Below are 24,209 nucleotides of genomic sequence, written 5' to 3'. Positions count from 1 at the left end.
TCCAGGGTATCACGCAAGGGAGGTTCCCAGCCCTACCTCCCAGCGGTGCCAGGATTGAACCTGGAACAGTTCTGCTCCCTACCACTGAGCTGCAGCCCTTTCCCTGTGAGCGATCGCTGAAGGGACGCGCACACGACCTTCTGTCCGCCCCGTGCAAGCCGCTGCGAGGTTTAGAGCAGAACGCGCCAAAGCGGAAGCTACCATTAGGAGAGGAGGCGGGGATGGGGTGGGCGCCGTGTGCGAGAAGTGGGGGGGAAATACACCTCTCCCTCCCTCTCTCTTTGTTCCCTATGCAATGATCCCTTTACTGTACTGCCTCTGAGCGGACCCCGCACCTGGCTGATATGACACCAGGAAGATAGGGCAGAAGGGGGGGGGGACTCTGGAGGGGAGGGGAAGCATCGCCGTAGGAGGAAGCGGAGTGTGTTCGTGCGCGCGCGCGTGTGGGTGGCGGGGAGCGTCGCTTCCCTCTCTGCCCTCCCAAACTGGGCCTGGAAGCCGTGCCCTGTTGCCATGGCTACCGCGCGGCATCCTCCCAACCCACTCCCCTCCGCGGCCCTGGCAGTCCAATAGGGGAAGCGGGAGACGCCGCGGGGAGTTAGGCGCGGGGAGGGGGGGCGAGAGAAGACAGAGGGGGAGGGAAGGAGGAAGGCGTGTCCGTGGCGGAAAGGGCGTGGTCCCGGCGCCGGAAGTGCCTGCAGGAGCCGCAGGGTGTGTATCTCTGTGGTGAAAGAGCGGAGCGGGCTGCCGCGCGCCGAGAGACGCCTCATTCCGCCCGGGGACGACGAGTCTTTTTGGAGGCCTGTGAGTCGCCTTCTCCTTCGCCTTAGCGTCAGGTGAGCGGGTTTTCCCGCCGGAATCCCCTTCCCCACCCGCGCTGCTTAACGGACGCGAGTCGCGCGTGCAGCTGCCCTTCCCCGCCCCCACGCGCAGCGGACGGGGGGGGGGAAGAGGGCAGAGCCGAGGTCTCCCCCGCCCCTCCCTCCCTCCCTCCTTCCTTCCCTCCCCGGCTGCTTTCGGAAGCGAGGACGGTGCTGCCTCCGGCTTGGCTCTTCCGGAGAGAGGCCTGAGGAAGGCCGCGGAACCGCCGCCTTTCGGTCCTGAGGCGATAACCCAACTACGCGGCAGGCTGAGGGCACGGGCAGCAGCCCCTCCTTGGCAGCGGGGCTCTCGCCTCTCCCCCTCTCTCGCCCCCTTTTCCGCTCCAGGGTCTCCGCCCGGTGGCGTCACCTCGCCTGCCAGCGGCCCCGCCCTGGCTGAGTCACCGCCTTCTGCCCGGGGCTGGGCGCGCTCACCTGTCCGGAACGAGCCAGAGGTGGTCTCTTTTTAAGCCGCGCTTCTGGTGAAAGCGCCTCCACAACCCCGGCTCCCGCAGGATTCAGGTCGCTCTTGCGGCCAGGGGAGTGCGAGGGGTGCCCCTCCCCCCTTTAAAAAAACACACACTTGCACAATCCAGCCTTTTGAGCTCTGCCCACCTGAAAAGACGGGTTTTTTAGTGCCACAGCAGCTTTAAGTAAGCTCACCTGGAAGCAAACCTCATGGGGCTTCCACGGTTTATGACTACAGGCTTGGTCCCTTTTCTACATGAATGTTCGTCCACCCCTTCCAACTACACACGATTTCTCCTTGCTAAAATAGTCTTGATTTCTTCCTTTCATTCGTTGTATTTTGTTCTTAAAAGGCATGGAGATCAATAGCATTTGCGTTTTCAGAATACCTGTTAAAGTAGCGAGGGAAGAGAGAGAATGGTAAGGAGTATTAGAGGCACCAAATGGCTGGCTGGCTAACACTAGTACGGTGGTTCCTCAGGTTACAAACACATTAGGTTACAAACTCCGCTAACCCGGAAGTACCGGTATTACCTCTGGTTAAGAACTTTACCTCAGGACGAGAACAGAAATCGTGTGGTGGCAGCGAGAAACCCCATTAGCTAAAGTGGTACCTCAGGTTAAGAATGGTTTCAGGTTAAGAACAGACCTCCAGAACGATTTAAGTTTGTAACAAGAGGTACCACTGTAGTTTAATGGCCCTTGTAGGGAACAGTAGTTCTTACTGGTTAGCTATACTGAAACTTCAATGGCAGCTCTGTTGGAGAAATGGTAACCAACCGTTGTTTGGTTGCAGCATCTTTACCCTGCCACTTAATGATGAAAGCTTTTAAGAGTGGCTTAAAAAAATCCCTGTTACTCCCCCTTTTGCTGCTGCCAAACTTACCTGATGCACCAAATTTGAATCTGAGCTCTAAAAAGCTTTATGTCAAAAAAACTGGTTGTGTTTGTAATTTAGATAATATGTGTGTGACCAACATAAAAATCTCATTTAAAAAATTGTGTGTCATACTTTGAGTATAATGAGTGCGTGGGTGGGTCTTGCACATACAGTGGTACCTCTGGTTGCGAACAGGATCCATTCTGGAGGTCCGGGCGGATCCCGAAGTTTTCGCAACCTGAGGAGAAGCGGTAGACCGCTTCTCACATGCGTGCGGGGCGGTAGACCACTTCTGCGCATGCGTGTGCAGCAAAATACTTACGGGTTTGCAGCTTTCACATCCTGAAGTTTACATTACCCAAGGGTAATGTAACCCGGGGTGCTACTGTTATTCTTTATATCACTTTCATTGCATTCTAGTCTGAACTTAACTGCCTAGAGCCACATCACTAATCCATTAAAAAAACAAAAACCCTGCTCCCTGCTAGCTTTCACCAACCCATCAATTCCATAGTAGAGATCCTTGAATGCAGTTGCTTACATGCAGCTTGGTCTCTGTGTGAACAGGGTTATTAAGCCAAGAGTTCCTTTTAGGAAGATGTAGAGAACACAACAGAATTTGAGAACATGGAAGAAAGGCAGGATATAAATCTACTTGAATCTCTTGACTCATAGAGCTAGACACACATATATCAGCAACTCTTTCCAACTCAATCTGGGATGATAGAACATGAGGAAGAGCAGTCACCATCACAAATCCAATGGGGAACCACCCTTAGAGGGTGTTCAATTCCCTCTCCTCAGTGTCTTGACTAGTGAGAGGAAGTAGGCTTTTAACTTCTTCAGAATTCTATTCCTCCCTTAAACTTCACACACCCTTCCAGGGTTTCTGTGTGCCCTTACTCCCTGCACAAGGAGCCTAGAATTTGAGAATAACTTCTTTAACCTAAATGGAAAGCCAGTGTTACCTAGGGTGCCTCTGCCATGGACTCATTGTCTAGCTGTGAGAGTCCCTTGGAGTTAGTAGGGTGGATATAGTAAAGATTATAAGGTCCATTGCAAAATAGACATTCTGCACAATTAATAGTATGTGCACGTTCTAAAATGAGTTAAGGCAGCTCGTTTTTAAAAACATGATAAACGACAAATAAAATGATGCTTAAAACAATATAAAAGATGCAATATTTAATTAAAAATATGCTGGTATAAAACAGTGTTCTATGCCTGCTAAAGGACAGGCATTGATTGACCAAGGTGTGCCTCGCTGGAAAGGTTTTTTCACAATCTAGGTGCCACTAGTGAAAAGGCTCTCTCTTGTGCACATATATCACACATCAATACAGCAGGGTGTCACAGAGGAGGTCACCAAAGTTAAAAAGATTTCTCAGAAATTTGAATGAGAGCAGGTGATTCTGTAGATACCATAGTCCTAGGCCACTTCAGGTCTTTAAAGATTGCATTGATAAAGCCATAAAGACAGTAAACAGTCAGTTTACTGTTGTGAGTGACCTTGCTGTAGCTGCTTGTGGTAAAGATGAATTAATATCAGCATGGTTGGGAGCTCTTTAAAAAATGAACAGGAAATGAAATATTGGGAGATTAAAAATTACATAGTAAAATCTCCCAATATGAAGATTATTACAATATAATTTTTTATTATTATAAAAAGATGACATTTCGTTTGTGGCCTTAGGGTAGTAATCCAACTAAGTCATACTCAGAGTAGTAGATCCATTGAAATAAATGTATTTAAATTACTCATGCCTAACTTAAGTCCATTGATTTCATTGGATGGTAACTTTCAGCTTTAATGGAAATGTATCCAAATAATGGTCACAATGACCTGAACATTCTTTTCATTAAGATGGTTTTGCATGCATGGAAAGAAGGTGATCAATTGTTCCTAATGTCCATTACAACATAGTTTTACAGATCTGTTGTGACATAAGCTTTTGCAGACCACAGTCCATATTGGCAAATGTCATTGAGTAATCGGTATAATAGTGGCCAGTGTTCTTCACCAGGCTGTACTCAACATAAAAGGGCACACATCAGCTATGTGCAAGAAACCTATTGCAAATAGATAATCTGAGTTTTTGCTATAATATTGGGGCTTCAGGGACATACTGTTCTGTGCCTTCTGAAAAGTAACCACCAGCTGTGCTGCTTGCTGGGAGAGCATTCACATAATCCACAATATCTGTCAATACTGTAGTTGCTGTTGCGTCAGCATGTCTGTGACTGAGTTATAAAGGAAGTTTCCCCCCATCCAAACTGCCTTCAGAAAGCTACTGGTTTCCTGAATTTTAAGATGAAAGTTTTAGAACTGGGGTGTTGCTGTGGAAGCTTTCCCTGTCTTTTTCCTTCTTTGGTTTTAGCAGATAACAATTTTCTCAAAACAAATCTATTCCAATGTTAGTTTAACACCCATTTTGGTCATCTGCAGCTCTTGTTTAAAGTGTAAATATGATGGAGAGAGATTGCCACCCTTATTATTATTTAAGATGGATTGAAGATGGTTTTTTTAGACAAGAAAATTTGAAGCATTCCCCACCCCCCTTTGGTGGTGTGGAAAGCTAGTAATGACAATTTCATTTTATGAATGTCTCTTAAGTGGTTTAATTAGAGCTAGTTAAAAATTAACAAAAAAAACTCTGTAATTTTTCTGCATTAAAAACAGTACCCAGGTTATTTGAAACACTTCATGCTAGTGTGTTTCCATTTTACTATATTAAGCTAGTCAAATACTTCTCTGCCAATTTCCCTTTTCTACAGTATTTAACTGTCATTATTTTGCATCTGTTTTGATGTCTTGTGTAGCTCATGGAAATTAGAAGCAACAGACTACAAACAGCCATGAGTGGTGTCTTTATAATTGCAATTCCAAACTATGACTTAACTCAAAGATCCTTCAGTACCAATTGAGTAACCTTGGAACAGCTTCTGTTGCACTTTTCAGTGGTTTTCACTGATTTTTTTCAAATGGAAACATCTGAGAATCAGAAGTCTCATTCAAAGTGCTAAAATCTTACATGTAGTCTGTGTTCTGCCATACATAATCAATACTCAGGATTGTCTGAAGAATCATGCCAAATTTGGTAGATTTTCCTGTGAGATATTGCTTCTGTCATGGCATTGAACCTTTTGTTCAGAGATCCCACTATAATTTCCCCCTTTTCCAAGTTCCCTCATAGTGACCACAGAGCATTCATCTCTTGTCTCAACAAGGTAAGCAATGAAGAAAATTCAAACTGTTCCTTTGTTCATGTAGACCCAGACAGATTGTTCACATACCTGAGAGAACATGTCTCCTGAAAGAGGAATGAATTCAATCATAAAGAGCTTCAGCATTCCCCATTAAACAGTTCTAAATACTTTGGGCAAGATAACTTCTTCATGCAATGGGACTTCATCTTCCTTTGCATACCTCCAAAACCTGTTCTGGAAGATCCCCCATCCCTCTGGAGCAGATTTGGAAGGTGTGTAGGTGCTGTGTGAGGTGGTGGAGGAAGGTTAATATTGTTGCATTTCTGTTTATGCACAGAAATGCTTGATGCAACCGTATGGTAGCAAATTTTCCATCAAGGCAAGTTAGCAAGTGTAAGAGTTTTAAAGCTTTATGTTGAATTTTTAAAAAGTTGGAATGTTTTTATAGTCTAAGAATGAAATCACTTGAGCTGACACATCAGAGTCCAGGTATTTATTGCACTTGTGAAGATAGTGTATAAGAACAGTTGTCATCTTATTGCATATTGTGTTAAACTGGTGACTATCTGCAATTGAGAGTTTGACTCTCAGGAGTCTTAAACGGGTGTAAGTTATTTGAGCCCCAGTCACCAGCTTTGAAAACAAGTGTCCAGGTAGTCAGTTCCCATCATGCCAGATAAAGAGACATGCTAGTACCTGTCAGGCAAGAATGAGGGTTTTTACCACATGACTAAGTTCAAAAACTAGAAATAACATTAATTGCTTGTAAACAATTAACATGCAGGGTTTTTTTTTTTAAATAGCAGCTGCAGGGCCTTCTGAGTAAGGATCAGGACTGTGTGTGTTTAATCCTTCCTCACTGTTGTGATCCCACTATAAATCTATCCTCACCCAAGATGCTATTAGCCCTAGGAGGGAAGCTCCCATTGGTGTCAATGGGAGCTTTCCTCTGGGAGCTAACAACAATGTATGTTTTGTGTTTGGGGTCTGTGTGTTGGGGCCGTGTCCAAAAAGGGTTAATCCCTATTCATTTTTGTTCCAATCCTGCTCGTCAAACCCTGCAGCAACTGTTTAAATCAGTCTTTCTTAACCTTGGGTCCCTGGATGCTGTTGAACTATAACTCCCCTCTTCCTTGACCACTGGTCCTGCTAACTGGGGATCATTGGAGCTGTAGCCCATCAACATTCAGTTACCCAAGGTTGAGAAAGGCTGGTTTAAATGTTTTAAAAGGTTGCATTAATTGCTTACATGAAATTGATGCTGCATGTAGTACAGCGTTAGTTCATTCAGCCCATCACTCTTGTTGTGCACTACAGTGAACTTTCCATTCCCCATAATTCTGTACTTTTCTCCTTGACCATGTTATTTCTCTTTAATTCTGAAGTGCCATTACACTTGCACATATTCCCTTCAATAAATTGATTTACCTTCTCAAGGTTTTTTTTGTGGGGAAGAGGTAATGCATACTCCTAAGGAAACAGTTCTTGTTTCTAATGAAAAGAAACCTAATAACAATGCTGGTGTTGCAAATTCAGCACCTGTAAGTGGGAAATTGCTGAGAAGAGCAGAGACTTGCAAAGTGTTAGATAAGGATTTATAAGAAGTGTAGTATTGTACTTTGTAATGGTCTTGGATAAAATTCTGTAGTGGTGGTGTGTGAAATGGTATTCAACTATGACAACTTCTGAACCTTCCAAATTTGGTCCAGCGCGGAGCTCCTGAGAACCAGTCAGTCGTCATTCCATTTCATTGCTCTGGTGCTGGAAAATGACCTTGTTGCTTGCTGCAAAGGAGCAAGGAACACTGTCTTTAGAACTGAGACACAGGTGTTCTCTGCAGGGATTGCTTTTAGGTTGAAGGGGGAAGTGAGCCTGCTAACAGTTACGTACTTGTATCCCATTTGAAGGGCTGCCTTGTTAGTTTATTCTCATACAAATGTAGCCATTGGTTAGCAAGGAGATTAATCTGTTCAGTGGCAGTTGGGTAAAGCTATCTGAACTGAGCATTTGCCTCAAGATGGATACATCTAATTATATTGTGGCACAAGCTTCTGTAGAGATAAAATAGAAATAGTTGTGTACATTGCGCTATTAGATGTAGTCAGAGATGGCTATCCTAGAAGAATATGGTGTATATCAGGCATCCCCAAACTGCGGCCCTCCAGATGTTTTGGCCTACAACTCCCATGATCCCTAGCTACCAGGACCAGTGGTTGGGGAAGATGGGAATTGTAGTCCAAAACATCTGGAGGGCCAAAGTTTGGGGGTGCCTGGTGTAGATACAGTTGCTGTTGAACAGGTCAAATTTTACAGAGGATCAGTGACAGGCAGGAGAGCAGTTCAAAACAAACCATTCATAGATGCTACATCCCAGCACAAAACTTCTCCTTTTGTTACTTTGAAAGGGCCACACTCTATTACCCTATTATATTGGTGGATTTTTAAACTTACTCCTATGTCAGAGTACTGGAGTCATCCCTTGTACGTTGTCATCACTTTGGAATAACCCACATCCTGATGGTTTGCTCTCAGATTTACTGTATTTTATGCCTATCAAATAATAGTTCTGTCCTGCTGGAGAAAATTGAGCTGCAGGAAATAAACAATTTTTTTTTTACAACCCCCCCCCCCCCAGGAACAAACATGGATAAAAGTGAGTTGGTACAGAAGGCCAAACTTGCTGAGCAGGCAGAGCGCTATGATGATATGGCTGCTGCCATGAAGGCTGTCACTGAGCAGGGACATGAGCTGTCCAATGAAGAAAGGAATCTCCTCTCTGTTGCCTACAAGAACGTGGTTGGTGCCCGTCGCTCTTCGTGGCGTGTCATCTCCAGCATTGAACAGAAGACGGAAAGAAATGAGAAGAAACAGCAGATGGGAAGAGAATATCGTGAGAAGATTGAGGCTGAACTGAAGGACATCTGCAATGATGTTCTGGTAATAGTCTAGTAGGAATGGATATAGCAGCATTTGTTAAGGAGCTCCATCTGTTGGGAAGCTTGAGAGCTCAAGGCAGGAGCACAGTTTCATCGCTTAAGGATCTACTTTGGTCCAACAGCCAAAGATCCTTGCTTTGTAATTAGTGGTTTATATGCTAATTGTAGAAAATTATTTTTATTTGATACTTGGTAGACTATGTGTACACTTGTATGGACCAAACCTATAAACAATACAAAACATATATAAACCTCTCTTCCATAATTTAGGCAATGAACTAAAGAAATGTGATCTTGTATAAAGCCACCAGAGTCTCATCTCCAAAGTTGTTTTTTAAAGAAGCTTGGTGCCTCCTGAACTTCTAAATGTTGCTCAACCACAACTTTCTTCATCCCTGGTCATTGGCCATGCTGGGTGGGGCTATGTTAGAGGATGTAGTTCAGAAAGATCTGAATGGCTGTAGGTTAGGCCCTCATATTGTAGATATATACATAAAGGGGATCGATTGAGGAAAAATTGTGTAACCTTGTGATTATATGTTTTTCAGGAACTGCTGGATAAGTACCTTATTGCTAATGCCACACAGCCAGAAAGCAAAGTCTTCTATTTGAAAATGAAAGGAGATTACTATAGATACCTTTCAGAAGTGGCATCTGGAGAAAGCAAGCAAAGTAGGTGGTTACCTTAAAATCAGAAGCCTTTCTTAATGATTCCCTACAAGAGCTGTGTGTGGTACTATTAAACTGTTTCTTGATCTCACAATAAATTTGTCTCAGTATTCTGAGAATATCAGATGTTCTGAATGCAAAGGAGTAGGGAAAAGAACCAGTGGCTTCCTGTTGTATTCAACCATAAGGCGATTCACTACCGTGGAAGGGCCAGGTTGAAGGGATTACTGCTGCAGGATACTTGTTTTTAGTATCTCCAACTTAACTAGAGGTTACTAAAAGGAGGTAACAGCAAATCACAAGGAATGGGTGTTCTGTATTCTTCCATTAAGACAGCAGTACCCTCTAGGGGTGAAGGCACTTATATTGGATTTAGGAGTTGAATATGTCTACAATATATACAGAAATTAAAATTTTCTAGTGATGTAAATTAGTTCATGAAAATCTTCCTACAATACATTTTGAGTAAGTATAGCTTTTTAAAAAGCATTTCACTCATTCCAAGAAAGAAAATATTCCATAGGAGTTCCCCCACCCCAGTGTTCTCCAAATAATGCATTGAAGAGAAATCTTTGAAGGGGGAGGGGCTTCCTCTTTTTTCCATTTTCTTTTTTTCCAGGCCTTTACATCTCTGCTGCACCTAAATGCAAAGACTCCTAATGGAACCTCTGACCACAAGGAAAGATGTGGGAAGTTCCTTTTCAGATCTTAGAAGTGTGGGAAGCAGAAAGTATAAGTTGCTTGTACTTATCTTGACTATTAAGTTACAGTTTATACATGCATCTTATTTAATTAATCTGTAGTCACAGATGCTGGATCGGTGTGCCTTAAAACCTTAGATGGTCTATGAATTTGTTGTTAAACAAATATGTCTGTACATGATACCAGGCTAGTGGCATTTCACCATTTAGCCTACTCTTCCTATAGATTTTTATTTTTTTGCTCCCCCCCCAAAAAGCTTCCAAGTTCTTGGAAGATCACCAAATATGGAACCCTGTAAAGTTTTTAGATACAGTCATACCTCGACATCCGAGCAATTCAACCTCCGAAGGTTTCGACTTCCGAAGTCGACAACCCCGGAAGTCTTTTCGCCCCACGCGCATGTTCTGCACCTGCGCCGGCCGCGCACTTCGACATCCGAAAACCTCGACTTACGAGGACTGCCACGGAACAGATTGTCTTCGTAAGTCGAGGTACCACTGTATAGGGATCGTGTTCAAGTGTTACTACCGTGAAGGGGGGGGGAAGTATTTGATTCCCTGCTAAATTTGCCCGTTTGCTCTCTGACGAAGAAATGACCAGTCCATAATTTTAATGGTAGGTTTATTGTAGCTGTGAGAGACAGAATAACAACAGGAAAACCCAGAAGACAAAAGTCAGAGATTGGTGTGCATTATAATGAGTGAAATAAGTATTTGATCCCTTTGCAAAAGATGACTTAGTACTTGGTGGCAAAACCCTTGTTGGCAATTACAGAGGTCAGACGTTTCTTGTAGGTGGCCACCAGGTTTGCACACTTCTCAGGAGGTATTTTGTCCCACTCCTCTTTGCAGTCCCTCTCCAAGTCAGTAAGATTGCAAGGCTGATGTGTAGCTACTCAAACCTTCAGCTCCCTCCACAGATTTTCAATGGGATTAAGGTCTGGATACTGGCCAGGCCACTCCAGGACCTTAATGTGCTCCTTCTTGAGCCACTCCTTTGTTGCCTTGGCTGTGTGTTTTGGGTCATTGTCATGCTGGAATACCCATCCTTGACCCATTTTCAAAGCCCTGGCTGAGGGAAGGAGGTGCTTACCCAAGATGTGACGAAACATGGTCCTGCCTATCGTCCCTTTGATGCGGTGAAGGTGTCCTGTCCCCTTAGCAGAAAAACACCCCCAAAGCATAATATGTTTGACGGTGGGGATGGTGTTCTTGGGGTCCTAGGCAGCATTCTTCCTCCTCCAAACAACGGCGAGTTGAGTTGATGCCGAAGAGCTCGATTTTGGTCTCATCTGACCACAACACTTTCACCCACTTCTTCTCTGGGTCATTCAGATGTGCATTGGCAAACTGCAGATGGGCCTGTACATGTGCTGTCTTGAGCAAGGGGACCTTGCAGGCTCTGCAAGATCTCAGTCCTTCATGGCTTAGTGTGTTACAGTACCAACTGTTTTCATGGTGACTATGGTCCCAGGTGCCCTGAGATCTTTGGCAAGTTCCCCCCATGTTCTGGGCTGCTTCATCAGCATTCTCATGATCATTGCAACTCCACGAGATGAGATCTTGCATGGAGCCCCAGACCGAGGGAGGTTGACAGTTATTTTGTGTTTCTTCCATTTGTGAATTATTGCAACAACTGTTGTCACCTTCTCACCAAGCTGCTTGGCAATAGTCTTGTAGCCCAGTCCAGCCTTGTGCAGGTCTACAATCTTGTCCCTGACATCCTTGGACAGCTCTTTGGTCTTGGTCATGGTGGCTAGTTTGGAATCTGCTGGATTGATTGCTTCTGTCGACAGGTGTCTTTTGTACAGATACTGTAACGAGCTGGGATTACAGGTAAGACCTCCCTTACAGCAGGTGCTTCTAATCTCAGTTCGTTACATACAGTGAAAATACCAGGTAGCCTGACATCTGGGTGGTTGATAGGGAATCAAATACTTATTTCACTCATAATGCACATCAATCTCTGACTTCTGTCTTCTGGGTTTCTGGGTTTTTTCCTGTTGTTGTTATTCCTGTTATGTATCACAGCTACAATAAACCTACCATTAAAATTATGGACTAATCATTTCTTCGTCAGAGGGCAAATGGACAAATTTAGCAGGGGATCAAATACTTTCCCCCTCACTGTATACAGTATTAACTAATATGTGACACGACTTATAGCTACGATAGAATTTCTAGACACAATAGAATTTGGTTCTGGATCAAATAGCCAGGATAGAATAGGAAATGTTTTACAGCTAGGTTCATGTGATATTCACATATAAGTGGTTAGGCCATACTCTTTGTAGAATGTCATATTTGCAATAGCCCCCCCCCCAAATATTTAAATATGTGTGTATTTAATCTAAGGTTTTATTGTTTAGGATGGGCTGAAATGGAGCGATACTACTACAAAGAAGACTCTGGTAGTTCTATGCCCCCACCTTCATGGCCTTGATAGGCTGCTATTTTGACAACATTTTTTTCTGCATGTATTTTCCCATCATATCAACACTGACATAGCCAGTCAGTGTAATGACCCTGAGGAAAAGCTAGCTAATTCTAAGTAAAGACAATATTTCCTGAGCTGGAGTTGCTCTCACTCTGAGCTTTCTTTGTTGTCAGTGACTATGCATAGCCGAATCTTGCCACACAGTGTCCCTGCTACTAGGTAGAAGATGACCAGTCTTAAAGGGAGGCTTTTAATGTTTAATCGATTATTTTATTTTATTTTTCTGTTGGAAGCCGCCCAGAGTGAAACCCAGCCAGATGGGCGGGGTATAAATAATAAATTATTATTATTATTATTATTATTATTATTATTATTATTATTATAGCAAACTGGTGCTGAAGCAGCAGCTGATTTTAGCTGTGAACAGGTACAAAAAAGGTAACATTTTAGCAGTCTTTTGGGAAACATTTCAGGCTCCTAAAAGACTGTTTTTTGTGTGTGTAACAAAATGTTCACTACAGATCACTCACTGTTCAAACGCCCTACTCTATGCAGGCACCTGTGTAAATGCTTCTGACTTGGAGTTGGCCATGTCAGGAAATATTAAAATTATCACCATCTTTTCTTGCAGCAACAGTAGCAAATTCTCAGCAGGCATATCAGGAAGCATTTGAAATCAGCAAGAAAGAGATGCAACCAACACATCCTATTCGACTTGGTCTGGCACTTAATTTCTCTGTGTTCTACTATGAGATACTAAACTCACCAGAGAAAGCCTGCAGTCTGGCAAAGACGGTAAATAGACTTAATATTGTCAAGAATGGTTATGGGGAAACAAATTTGAGATACACGTTGAGCTGTTGTGAATGCAACTAGAAATATATGGCTTAATCATGTTGGAGAGCTCTAGGAGAGCTTTTATATTCTTCAAAAGAAAGATTAATTATTAAGTTAAAATAACACACTTGAAATTAGAGGTGACACTTTTATATTCTAAGGAAGTCTATCTTGGGTCTTAACCTGGCTGAACACAAGTGTAATGTTGAGCATTTTTCATCACTTAGCCAGCCCTATCTGTGCTTGGAAATTGAATGGGTTAAACATTCTTAAGGCAGGAAGGATGAGAAGGAGAATAAAGCAAATTAATTATTTGAATTTGGTTTAGGCATTTGATGAAGCAATAGCTGAACTGGACACACTGAATGAAGAATCTTACAAAGATAGTACTCTGATTATGCAGCTACTTAGAGATAACCTTACTGTAAGTATTCCTTCGAAAAACTGGCTACACTTTAAATGATGCAATGTTTTATAATTTTAAGTCTTGCCATCCCACAAATGATTGATAATTGCACCCTTACAAACTGTTTTGGATGTAGCACAAAGTTAGTTCCATATGAAAGAATGACTGCTGTCAGCATTGTGTGTGTGGAGCAGTCATACCTGTAATGGATAACTTGCCAAATGCCCTTATCAGGCAGCTAACAAATTTGTGTATTACCTGCAGGCTTCATGTACTCATTGTTTAACTTCATCTAATCTCCAGTCTTTAGTTCATCATTCATTAACTGCCACTCAAATAATACTGCTCTACTGAAACAAATTGCCCCACTGCTCCTTTCCAGACCAATGTAATTAACTGCATGCTTTCAGCATAAACATGTTTGTATTTTCTTACAGCTATGGACATCGGAAAACCAGGGAGATGAAGGGGAAGCTGGGGAGGGCGAGAACTAATGGCTGTCACGCTTCACTATATGTTCAATGTCACTCTGTATCCTACACGTTATATCCCTTTGTGCGACAAGCAAAAAGAATAGTACATCGACTTCACAACCTCAACGTAGCAAACTGTCTGTGGGGTAAAAACAATTGGTTGGTGTTCTGTGTACATAAAATGGAGATCAATTGAGCAATGGCATTTTGAACCTTTCCTATTATGAACACTTACAATTATGATTACTGTGTTTATATTTTTTTAACTGAACACTGTGATTATGGGTTTTGTGATTGCAGTTGACTTTACAAAACTAAATGATGGAAGAGTAGATATGAATCATGTAATTCATTGGAAATATTATAATCTGGGATCAAAGTAGTCGAAGTACAATTCTGTTGTAAAGTTGTACAGAAAATTATAGAGATTATATTGTGACACTGCAACATGGAAGGGAAACAATCTATTGTGCGGCATTCCAGTTCAGTAGTTCACTTCTATGAATTTAATAGGCACATTCATTCAGACATTTTTGTTTTTGAAATAATAATGCTGGACACACTGCTTTTCAGCCAAATGCTCATTTCAAATGTAAACATTTTCTGAGGCCTCAATTTAAAGCAGAGAAAAACAGCAGCCTAAGTTCCAGACTCCTTAACAGTTGCAGAACACTGGGGCTTTGTCTTTGGAGAAACAGCCCAGTCCTCTTTCTGTGGACATCATCAAGCCCCTTCCCACAGCAATAAGTTAACATATTTACAGTATCGACTTTTCTTGGTAGTGAATTTTTAGAGCACTACCATGGAATTTCAACAGGATGTTTCTGTTTTTATGGCCTTATTAGTTGCTGGGTAGGCATGCTAAATAGAACTGTTTTCCCACTTTAAAATGCTAAAATCTTAATCTCCCTCCTCACTTCACGGAGGAGGCCTGCCCCTTTGAATAACCCGAAAGAGCTCTTCTTTGCATGGATTGTGTTCTTCCACCCAGTCCCATTCCTGCTTCAGTTTAAACCCTGAGATCATCTGTGTATGCTGTTAAGTCTCTGGTGATGGGAGCGGCTTAAATATGTTGGAATACAGGTCTCACTTAGATGCTGAAGGCTTGCCAGTGCTCCTGTTTGGCATCTGCCCACTCCTGGGTCACAATCAAGATCCTGTTAAAAGTTTTCCCATAGCTGCCTTAGGAATACAGACCATAAACATGCGTATTAATTGTTAGCTTGAGATACTGAAATTCCAAATATTCAATTGTTTATAAACCTGTCCACTCAAATACCAGAACTTAATAGGAGTTGCATGAATAATGCAGAGGAAAGATTTGAATATTCACCCTTTTCAATCTTTTTAGTATCGTTCCTCTGCCTATAGCATTCCGCTTAGATCATAGAATCCATCTGTTTGTCTTTTCATCTGTCGCTGAAGAGAGAAATTCATGCACTGACTTCAAAATTCCCCTCTTACTAGCTGAACAAATTGTGCAGTTATACTTGGCGCTTGATCAATGCGGTAGTGAATGTGGAACCGAGCCTGTCTGTATATCTGGTAGCTCTTTTTGCGTTGTTTCTACTGACCAGTATTTTGCCTAAAGTTTGCTTCTGTGACGGTTGTATTGCCTAGCACATACACACGTGGTTGTGAGAATAGTATAGCAAAAAGAAATACCTGGTTATTGATGTACTAGATTTGTGTATGTCTTTTAAAACAGTTCTAGTTTCACCTTACACAATCGGCAAAGTGTAAAAGAATTCAAAGACAATAAAAAGTTTTATCAGTTGTGGTCTGTTGTTTTTTTCTTTACACTTTTGTTTGTCACTGCCATGGCTGAATACTGTGGCGGTAGAATGACTGTGCTGTTTTATGCCTCTTAGCTTGCTTAACTGTGCTAAAGCATCCTGTAAGGTCTGCACCCCCCAAAACAAAAACCTGTATAGAGTTGGTCACTTCTGTTTCACAGGAAGAGTGAAAGGAGACACCTTGTGCAAGGCTTTACAGCATCCAAGCCAAACTGCCTATCTACTGGACATCTGCCTTTTTATAGACAATAGTGAATGATTTTGAATATCATAAAACATGCGTTATTCCTTCAGATATTAAAGCAGCATTGGGTTCTAGAAATAGTTTAGATCCTAGAAAGGTTTTAATGTAACATTGAACAGAAATGGCTTCAAGTGGCCCTTGATTTCTTAGCTTTCTGAGATGAAGCCTGAATTCATATTTTTCAAAAGCTACCTACATTATGAAGTCCTTTAGGAATAAGGTTTGTCCTATAAGTACAAGTAGCTTGTAGGTGCAAGTGATCAAAGGTTCTAAATGGCACTTTGTGGGTTGTAATGGTATTAAGAACAGTTCTGCTGTAGAAGTCTAAATTGTACTTGCTTTCGACTTTTGATTCTTTTCCATTATTAGAATAATATCTTATTCTGTCAGGTATTATTAGTACCGCCAGCTCCGAGGTTCCTATTATGATATACAGTGCAAGGTTCTAGTTTTCTGATGCACTTTGTAATATCTTTAAAGGGATCTTTCCGATCCCTCTTATGAAAAGATGCTTGAACTCCCCCTGCAGCAAAAGTGCACAGGTTCTTTCACATGGTAAGAAATGTAGTGAAAAGAAAGGAACCCTGTTCCAACAAAGACTCAAGAAGGGCTCATCTAGGCTTCCTTTTGTGTCGTGTTTCTAGGCACAGATTCAGGCTTTAAAGCTGTCCGTTCAAGCAGACTTTTTTTTGTCCCTGCCCTTTCCCTGGGAAAACCCGTGTTTTACCACTGAATTGGAGCAAACAGGTTTTCTGCAGATTGCTGTTTGCTCTATTCAGTGGAAAAACACAGGTGTTCCTGGGCAAAATGCCAAAATCAAAATTCTCGGATATGGTGCTTTAAAGCATGGACCTGTGCCTGGAAAGCACAGCACAGAATGAAGGCTGGATGGGCCCTAATTTTGAATCTACACTTGCTGGTGATTTAAGAAGGGGTAGGTTACCTTTGTACTCTCCCAATGTGTCGAGTGCATGAAATTGGCACCAAACAGTAACACACTTCCTGCGCTACCATTTCAGAGTGCAGATAATGAGCTGTGTGTTTCAGTACTTCCTCATGAAGGAGACTCCATCTGTTTGGTTTAAAAGGCCAGGCTGATTCCTTCGCTCTAATCTACTTGTTTTGCATGCATAAGGGGTTTTTAAATTGAGCATTCAGAGATGCAGCCCTCCCAACTTGCAGCCTGAAATTGCACGGCTTACAAAAAGAGTGCTTTCAATTTCTGCAGAATGTAAGCCAGCCTTCCAGATACGTTCCACAATTCGTTTGCTTGTCTGTATGTTGTTGGCTCATGCCCAAGTGTAGAGTACTTAGAGCAGGAAGGGAAGAACGTGGTAACTGCCTTTTCGTCTAGACAATAAGGAAAAGCAACTTGCTGTGACACCAAGCAGCTGCCAGTCAGCTGTATTTTTTTCCGTTCAAGGACTTTGCCCTTCATAGGAAAATGAGAGTGATGTTATGGCCAGACTTTGAAAGACTTGTTCTAGTTCCCTAGCTGCTTTTGCTGTTACAGAAAAGCCACAACTTTTTTTTTGTGGCCCACAATTATTTATTATTATTTTTAGAAATTATTACAGTCATGACACCATCATTTCAAAAAGATGTAAAAATACTTCTTACAGTATATAATCTCTCTATCCTCTTTTTAAAAATATATATATATATATATATATATAAATTTTATTGGTTTCAAAAATAAAAATTGTTTACAGGTAAATAAAACAGATACAAATGAATGCAGATATTTACATTGTCTTGATTTTCCCCAATCCCTCCCGCCCCTCCCACCATACCCTCCCTCAATGCCCTCCCTACTTCACGTCCTGTACTAAGCTTGTCCCTCTTATATACATTAGTAATCTCCATTGTATTTTTTTCCCCTCTCCAATATAGAATCATTATCTTTCTGAGATAAGGTTTGGTTTTTCTATTTTATCTTTAATATACATGTTAAATGATTTCCACAATCTGATTGCTTCTTCTAGACTTGATCCTTTGGCTTCTTCGTATCTAATTGCTAAATTGTAATAATGGAATAACTTAATTTGCCAATCTTCTTTACTAGGGATTTCTGGGGTTTTCCAATTCTTCGCAACTAACAGTCTGGCGGTCGCTACGGCATAGCCGTAGCCGTAGAAAAGCCACAACTTAAACCGCCTTTGATAGGCTATGGCCAACTCCTAAGAAACTGCGATCTACTCACAGAGTTAAAAACTGGCAATGATCTACCCCCTTTTGGGGGTTCAGGTCAAAGTTGTTGAGTTTTTTCAGGGAGGAGGTAAAATGTTGAGCTTATTTTTAGGAGAGCTACACTTCAGCAGCTTTGAGGGGAGCCAATGATCTACCAGTGATCTACCGCAGACGTCCAGTGATCTACCGGTAGATCACGATCTACCTGTTGGACATGCCTGGCCTATGGCTATCTGAACAGGCCATGTGCAGAGAGGAAAATGGAAAGGTATCTTGAGTAGCAATGAAGTCGTATGACTTCATGTAGAGATAGATATACATACTGAAAGAAGAGATGCACGGATACAATGTTTTAAAGTGTGCTTGGTGTTACAGCTCCAGGAACAAGATTTGTGGCGTAACAAAGTTATTGTGGCATGAGGCTTTTTCATCAGATGCAGGAGCTATGGAGATGATGGATGCAAGCAGGGACCAATGATTAATTGGGGTGGTGGTCAAAAGACTGGTCCTTTTTATTTCCCCTGCAATGATTGCTCAAGTTCTTTCTCACCCATCCACAGTGACATGGCGAGCCCTCTTTGCTGTTGACACTTGTTTTTGTCCCACGCAGCATCTTTTGCCATTGTGTTCAGGATTGGAATATGTGGGGAGATAAAACATTTGGGCCAATAGGGTGGGGTGAGAGGAGCATCCGTCCTGGGTGAAACAGATAGGCATTCCAGAAGGGTGTAAAAGATCATGGGTTGTATCCAAGTAAGTCGTAAATACGTTTATTGAAATTAATGAGCTTAAGGGCATTGGTTTCAATGGATCCTACTCCTGAGTATGACTTGATTAGATAAAGCCCTACATAATATTTTAATAATTATTAATAAAAGTTATTTAGATGGTAGATTTAAAAAATGTCAGGTTGTTCAGAGGCTTAGTGAGAGCAGCATGTCAGGCAAATTGACATCAATTTTTCATTGGCGCCGTGTCTCCAGGCATTGAATCTGGGCATGAGACTTAACCCCAACCAGTTGATTCAGATTGGACAACAGTTAAGGGGGGAGAAGTTCCCCAACAGCTTCTTAGAAGCACAGTCTCATCTGAGTAGTGGGAATGACATTTTATCAGTAATACATTAAATTTATAAAGCGCTGCATCTGTAAGAAATCATTCTTTTAGTGTGGCAGCCCCTACACTTTGGAACTCACTGCCTATTGACTTCAGGCAGGCACCTTCACTGTACTGTTTTCAGTGCCTGCTTCAAAACATTTTTGTTTAGGCAAGATGTGTAGAACATTGACATGGGTTTTAATCTGGTTTTTAGTTTATTGCTTTATTTTTGTAAACCGCTTTGCTGTTTGGTTTGGTTTTACAATCAAATAGAATGTAAATTTTGTGAAATAAATAAACATACAAACATTTTCAGTGTCTGATTTACCTCTTCACTCTTTCTAGGGAAGTCACAAGGGTTATGCTTACTTTAACTTTCTATGCACATGTATGCTTATGTAAATTGCTTAAAGGTTCTACTTGCAATGAGTTGAATTTAAATTTTGTTTAAATGAAAAAGAGAGAGACTGAAATCTTTGCCAATGGGATTCTGTGTCTCCCCATCTTTTAATACTCGTTTTGTGCAAGTCCCTAACTCCTGGAGAACAATATATCTGTTTGCTATTGCGGCAACTAAAGAATGTACTGTAAATGTTATAGTTTTAAAAATGTCAATGCAGCAACATACAGAGCACACAGTGCATTGCTATGTATGTTACTCAGAAGTAAGTCCCAATGCTTTGAATGGAGCTCTTACTCCCATCCAGGTGCCTTCCAGTTGTTTTGGACTACAACTCCTATCGTCTTCTGGCTGGCCAGCCACACCCCTTTCCCTTCTGTTTTGTCTACCCCACCCTTCCTGCACTCCCATATTTCAGCAAGCTCAGTCTTCTTTGAGTTGTCTTTTACTTGGGTGAGTGTTTCAACATAGGATTCAACATAGTTTAATTGTTTGTTAGGAAGCAGGTCAAGTGACTGTTTCCAATGGGCTGTAACTAACAGTCATACTCAAGAGTAGACCTTTTGAAAAAAGCAGGAATATATATTTTTAGTTCCTTTTCATTTTTAATATTTTACTTCCTTATGCTAAGAGGACAGTTTTGCCATGAACTTTCCTTCTATTTATGCAGCTGGTTGTTATGCAGAAAGTTTATTTTAGAGGATGCTCTCTTTAGTTGTTAACTGTGCTTTATAAAATGTATTGATCCTCTCATATTTGTTGCTTATTAATGATGTTTTAACCTATGGATGGAGCCAATGCTATTCCTACTCATAATTGACCCACTGAAGTGAATGGGCATGGACCACTTAATTTCAATGGGTGTGCTCTTGAGTAGAACTTGATTGGCTACAACTTTCTCTTGTAACCTATGTACTACAACATCTAATGCTGGAGGCAATGTGCCCCCAGTGACCATTCCTGGAAATCACAGGTGGGAATGTCCCAGATCCTACCAGTGGCGTAGTATGGGGGGGGGGGAAGAGGCACAGGAGTGGATGCCCCGGGAGCAAAATTGCTAGGGGTGCAAAATTTCAACACCCTGTGCTGCCCAAATACAGCTGTGCACTTCTGTTGTTGGGCTGCATTCGCTTCTCCATGCAAACCAGGAAGTGCCCTATCCCAAAAACAGAATGGCTTGAATGTACATACAGTATGTACTCTGCCCGTTTCCCTCCCTTTCTCTCTGTGCAGTGCCGGGCCTTGACAACCCATGCTATGCCACTGGATCCTGCTTTTGGTCTTCCCATAGGCACCTGCTTGGCCACTGTGAGATCAGGCTGCTGGACCAAATGGGCCTGATCCAGCAAGCTCTTCTTATGCCCTTAAACCACACAGAGGGAGGATTTCAGCATAGGGTCAAGAAGATTGCTCTGTCAGTGTAAGCATTTCTGCTTGCCCGATTCAACCGTCTGCCCTCTCCTCCCCCTGCATGCTGTTCTTGGGGGGGGGGGTTGTACACGTTTCTGCTAGTGGGGCTTGTTATAGTTGAATCCCACCCCCTCCATTTTGTTTAAATGGTACATAAGTGGTCCAAATAACTAAACAAAACTAACTTGGGTCCATTAATTTCAATGGCTCTACTTGTGAGTAGAACTAGGTAAGCACAGATTAGTATTTAACAAAAGTCTATACTGTACAGACTAGGTTTATAATTAAAAAAAACAACAACAGCCAACCCCTCTCCTCACCCACCTCTAGTTTTTAGAAGGGAAGTGCATGGCTTTCATCCCAGAGTTGAATTCCAGTAACCTCTTTCTTTAAAAACAAACCTGCAGAGTAGGCAAGGGGGTGGAGTCTGTTTTGTAGTACAGTATTTTGAATCCATGAAGCACAAGACCCAGCTTCCCACCCTGAACACTTTCCAAAAGAGCTGGTTTTATTACCTTGCCCTGTACTTTTAACTCGGGAGGGACTGGCAGCGTGGTGTGGGGTCTCAGGAAAAGCCACAGAGGCCTGTTCTTGTCCTGGTTTTTTTTGTTAGCCTAACTGATGCCATTTTGCTTCTGTAAAAAACTACCTGCTTTAGAATTTAGGAGGGTGAGCCACAAATATGTGAAGGCCAGATAACGTTGCTAGGCGATTTTCAGGAAATCCTCCCTTGGCCAGGCAACTCTCCCCTCCAAGGTCTCCAGGCAGGGTGTCCTGTTTCGATCAGGAACCTCGAAAGGAGGAAAGAGAGGGGGGGATGCTCTGTTTTACTCAGCTGAATAAACGAGTGATTATGGGAATCTCTGCATTTATTGGCTTTTCAGTGACCAAGGCAGCTTGGGCCCGATTAACGGACCCCAACAATGGCTGGAATGGTTAGAGCAGGTGGTGGTGCTACAGGAAGTGGTTGGCCACACCTATGAGTGAAGGGGGCGGGGCAATGTATTTCCGAGAGCTGCTCCCACATTAGGGAGGACCAGCACTGAAGGTGAATGTTTGCTGGCGGCCTTGCATAGAGTCACATGTGAGTGCATTATGGGTTGGAAGGGAAAGCTGGCTGGTGGGAGGGACTGGTATAGCCAGGTTCTATGCATGTTTACTCATAGTCAAGATTTCAGGGGAACATACGTTCCCAAATTAAGTGTGCAAGAACTGCAGCTTGAAGTTGAGCCGCCCGGTTTAAAACGCTCCACTAGTGCTCTAAGAGACATTGAATTTGGAGTTGGCTTGGCTTTCTGGATTTGTTTCCTACCTCATCTCCCCCACCTTTCAGCCGAGACGAAAGTGAAATTGTGGATTTAAGCAGACACACTAAAAGCACAGGAAATACCTGCCTTGGCAGTTTGTGAGAAGGATCTCGGGGAGTGTAGCTGATCACAAGCTGAGCATGAGTCAGCAGTGTGATGGAGCTGCAGAAAAGGCTAATGTGGTTATAAGGCTTCATGAGTAGAAACATAGTTTCCAAGTCACACAACGTAACCCTGCAGTTTGCTGGTTGTAACCTAGGGTGTGACTCAGGCCTAATTTCTGATTTTCCCAATGCGTGCCGTTCAGTGTGACACCATTTCCGGACAGAAAAATCAACTAAGCAACTTTCCACAATTAGTTTCCAATAGTTAGTCCTTTATACACAAACCAGTTAAAAGGTTTCCCCTTAGTTGTCCAGCAGGAAGGAAAAATCTAAAGGTCAGGAGACAAGAATAGGAGGAGGGACCCTCAAGGGGGAGTTAACAAGCACACCCTAAAGCACGGGTGTCAAACACAAGGCCCGGGGGCCAAATCCGGCCCGCCAGACCTAGTCATGTGGCCCGCCGAGCGCCCCAGCCAGCGGGACCCAGCAGTGGGACCTTGCTGCTGAAGCGCCGCGCCAAGAAAGCGCTGACAAACAGCTGGGGCCGGGGAAATGCTTTTTGCCCCTGGGTCCCTTCGCGCTCTTTTCTGGCGCTGAATCAAGGCGGCGACCCCCCCTTCCCTTTCTTTCTTCCTCTCTCTCGTTCTTATTCTTTCTTTCCCTCTCCTTCCTTCCTTCTTTATCTCTGTCTTCTCTCCCTCTTTCTTTTTCTTTCCTTCTTTATTCCTTCTTTCCTACTCTTCTTTCTTTCACCTCTTTCCTTCCTCTCTCCCTCCTGCTCCCTCTTTTCTTTCTTTCTTTCTTTCTTTCTTTCTTTCTTTCTTTCTTTCTTTCTTTCTTTCTTTCTTTCTTTCTTTCTTTCTTCCTTACTTCCTTCCTTTCTTCCATCCTTCCCAACTTTCTTTCTCTCCCTCATTCTTATTCTTTCGTTCCCTCTACTTCCTTCCTTCTTTCTCCCTTTCCGTCTTCTCTCCTTCTTTTTCTTTCCTTCTTTATTCCCTTCCTTATTTCCTACTCTTCTTTCTCTCCCCTCTTTCCTTCCTTCCTCTCTCCCTCCCACTCCCTCTTTTCTTTCTTCCTCCCCTCCCCCTCTCCTCAGAAACATAGGATGCTGCTTTATACTTCTGGCCCTTAAACCCTGGAACCAGGAGAGCAGCTTCAGTGAGTCAACCTCAGCCAGTCCCTTTGGTGAAGGGTGGTGTCTCACTGGCAGAACATCTGTCCTGCATGCAGAAGGACCCCAGCATCTCCAGGTACTAGTAGCTCTGCAAAGGTCCTGCATGAAACCCTAGCGAGCCTCCACCACCTAGTGCAGTTACCAAAAATCATTTTTCAATAAATTTTACAATAATTGTACATTTGAATATCTACTTGCCATTATTCTGACTATGTTTCTGCTTTCAGAGCTAGTTATTACTTACATTATTACAAAAAACAGTAATAATTGAATGCAGTGACAATAATTTATGAGAATAAAGAGTGGACACATAGTCCTACAGATACAACCGGCCCTTTGAGGGTGACCAAACTGCTGATGCGGCCCCCGATGAATTTGAGTTTGACACCCCTGCCCTAAAGTATTTGTTTTCTCTCTGCCCCTAAGTTTGTTTTGTAATGCGTATTTTTCTCAGTGCCGCTCTCCCCAAATGCTTGACTGTGGTTGCAATCTAGGTGGCTCTTACTTCATTTGTAAACTTGTTTTATGGTTTCGTGATACAAGATTAAAACTGATTCATTTATTTATTTTGAGAAGGAAAACAAGCTCTACACCAGTTTTCAACTTTTT

General features: G+C 42.5%; 2 protein-coding genes across 5 annotated transcripts in view; both read left to right on the top strand.

Annotated features, from left to right (window-relative positions):
- The first annotated feature begins 699 nt into the window (after positions 1-699).
- YWHAB (tyrosine 3-monooxygenase/tryptophan 5-monooxygenase activation protein beta) lies at positions 700-15,651 on the top strand. Of its 2 annotated transcripts, XM_035122843.3 has the most exons (7): positions 700-836; positions 5,480-5,687; positions 8,051-8,352; positions 8,900-9,023; positions 12,790-12,953; positions 13,324-13,419; positions 13,839-15,651. In XM_035122843.3, the coding sequence occupies exons 3-7, from the start codon at positions 8,059-8,061 to the stop codon at positions 13,893-13,895; spliced, it is 735 nt and encodes a 244-aa protein (XP_034978734.1). In that variant the 5' UTR covers positions 700-836; positions 5,480-5,687; positions 8,051-8,058; the 3' UTR covers positions 13,896-15,651. The 2 variants fall into 2 exon arrangements, with proteins under 2 accessions (XP_034978734.1, XP_034978733.1); XM_035122842.3 differs by lacking the exon at positions 5,480-5,687.
- A 1,073-nt stretch (positions 15,652-16,724) lies between these two features.
- Positions 16,725-24,209, top strand: part of PABPC1L (poly(A) binding protein cytoplasmic 1 like) — a 30,651-nt gene continuing 23,166 nt past the window's right edge. For 2 of the 3 annotated variants that reach the window (XM_088674593.1, XM_088674594.1), the window contains exon 1: positions 16,725-16,848. The gene's annotated coding sequence lies outside the window, so the exon portion shown is untranslated. Of the gene's footprint in view, positions 16,849-22,006; positions 22,097-24,209 lie in introns of those variants that run through there. The other variant, XM_088674595.1, reaches the window with a different exon arrangement.

Source organism: Zootoca vivipara, chromosome 7 (genome assembly GCF_965207765.1).
Source record: "Zootoca vivipara chromosome 7, rZooViv2.hap1.1, whole genome shotgun sequence".
Taxonomy (NCBI): domain Eukaryota; kingdom Metazoa; phylum Chordata; class Lepidosauria; order Squamata; family Lacertidae; genus Zootoca; species Zootoca vivipara.
The sequence above is the reverse complement of the archived record's forward strand: the minus strand, read 5'-3'. Positions and strand labels throughout refer to the sequence as shown.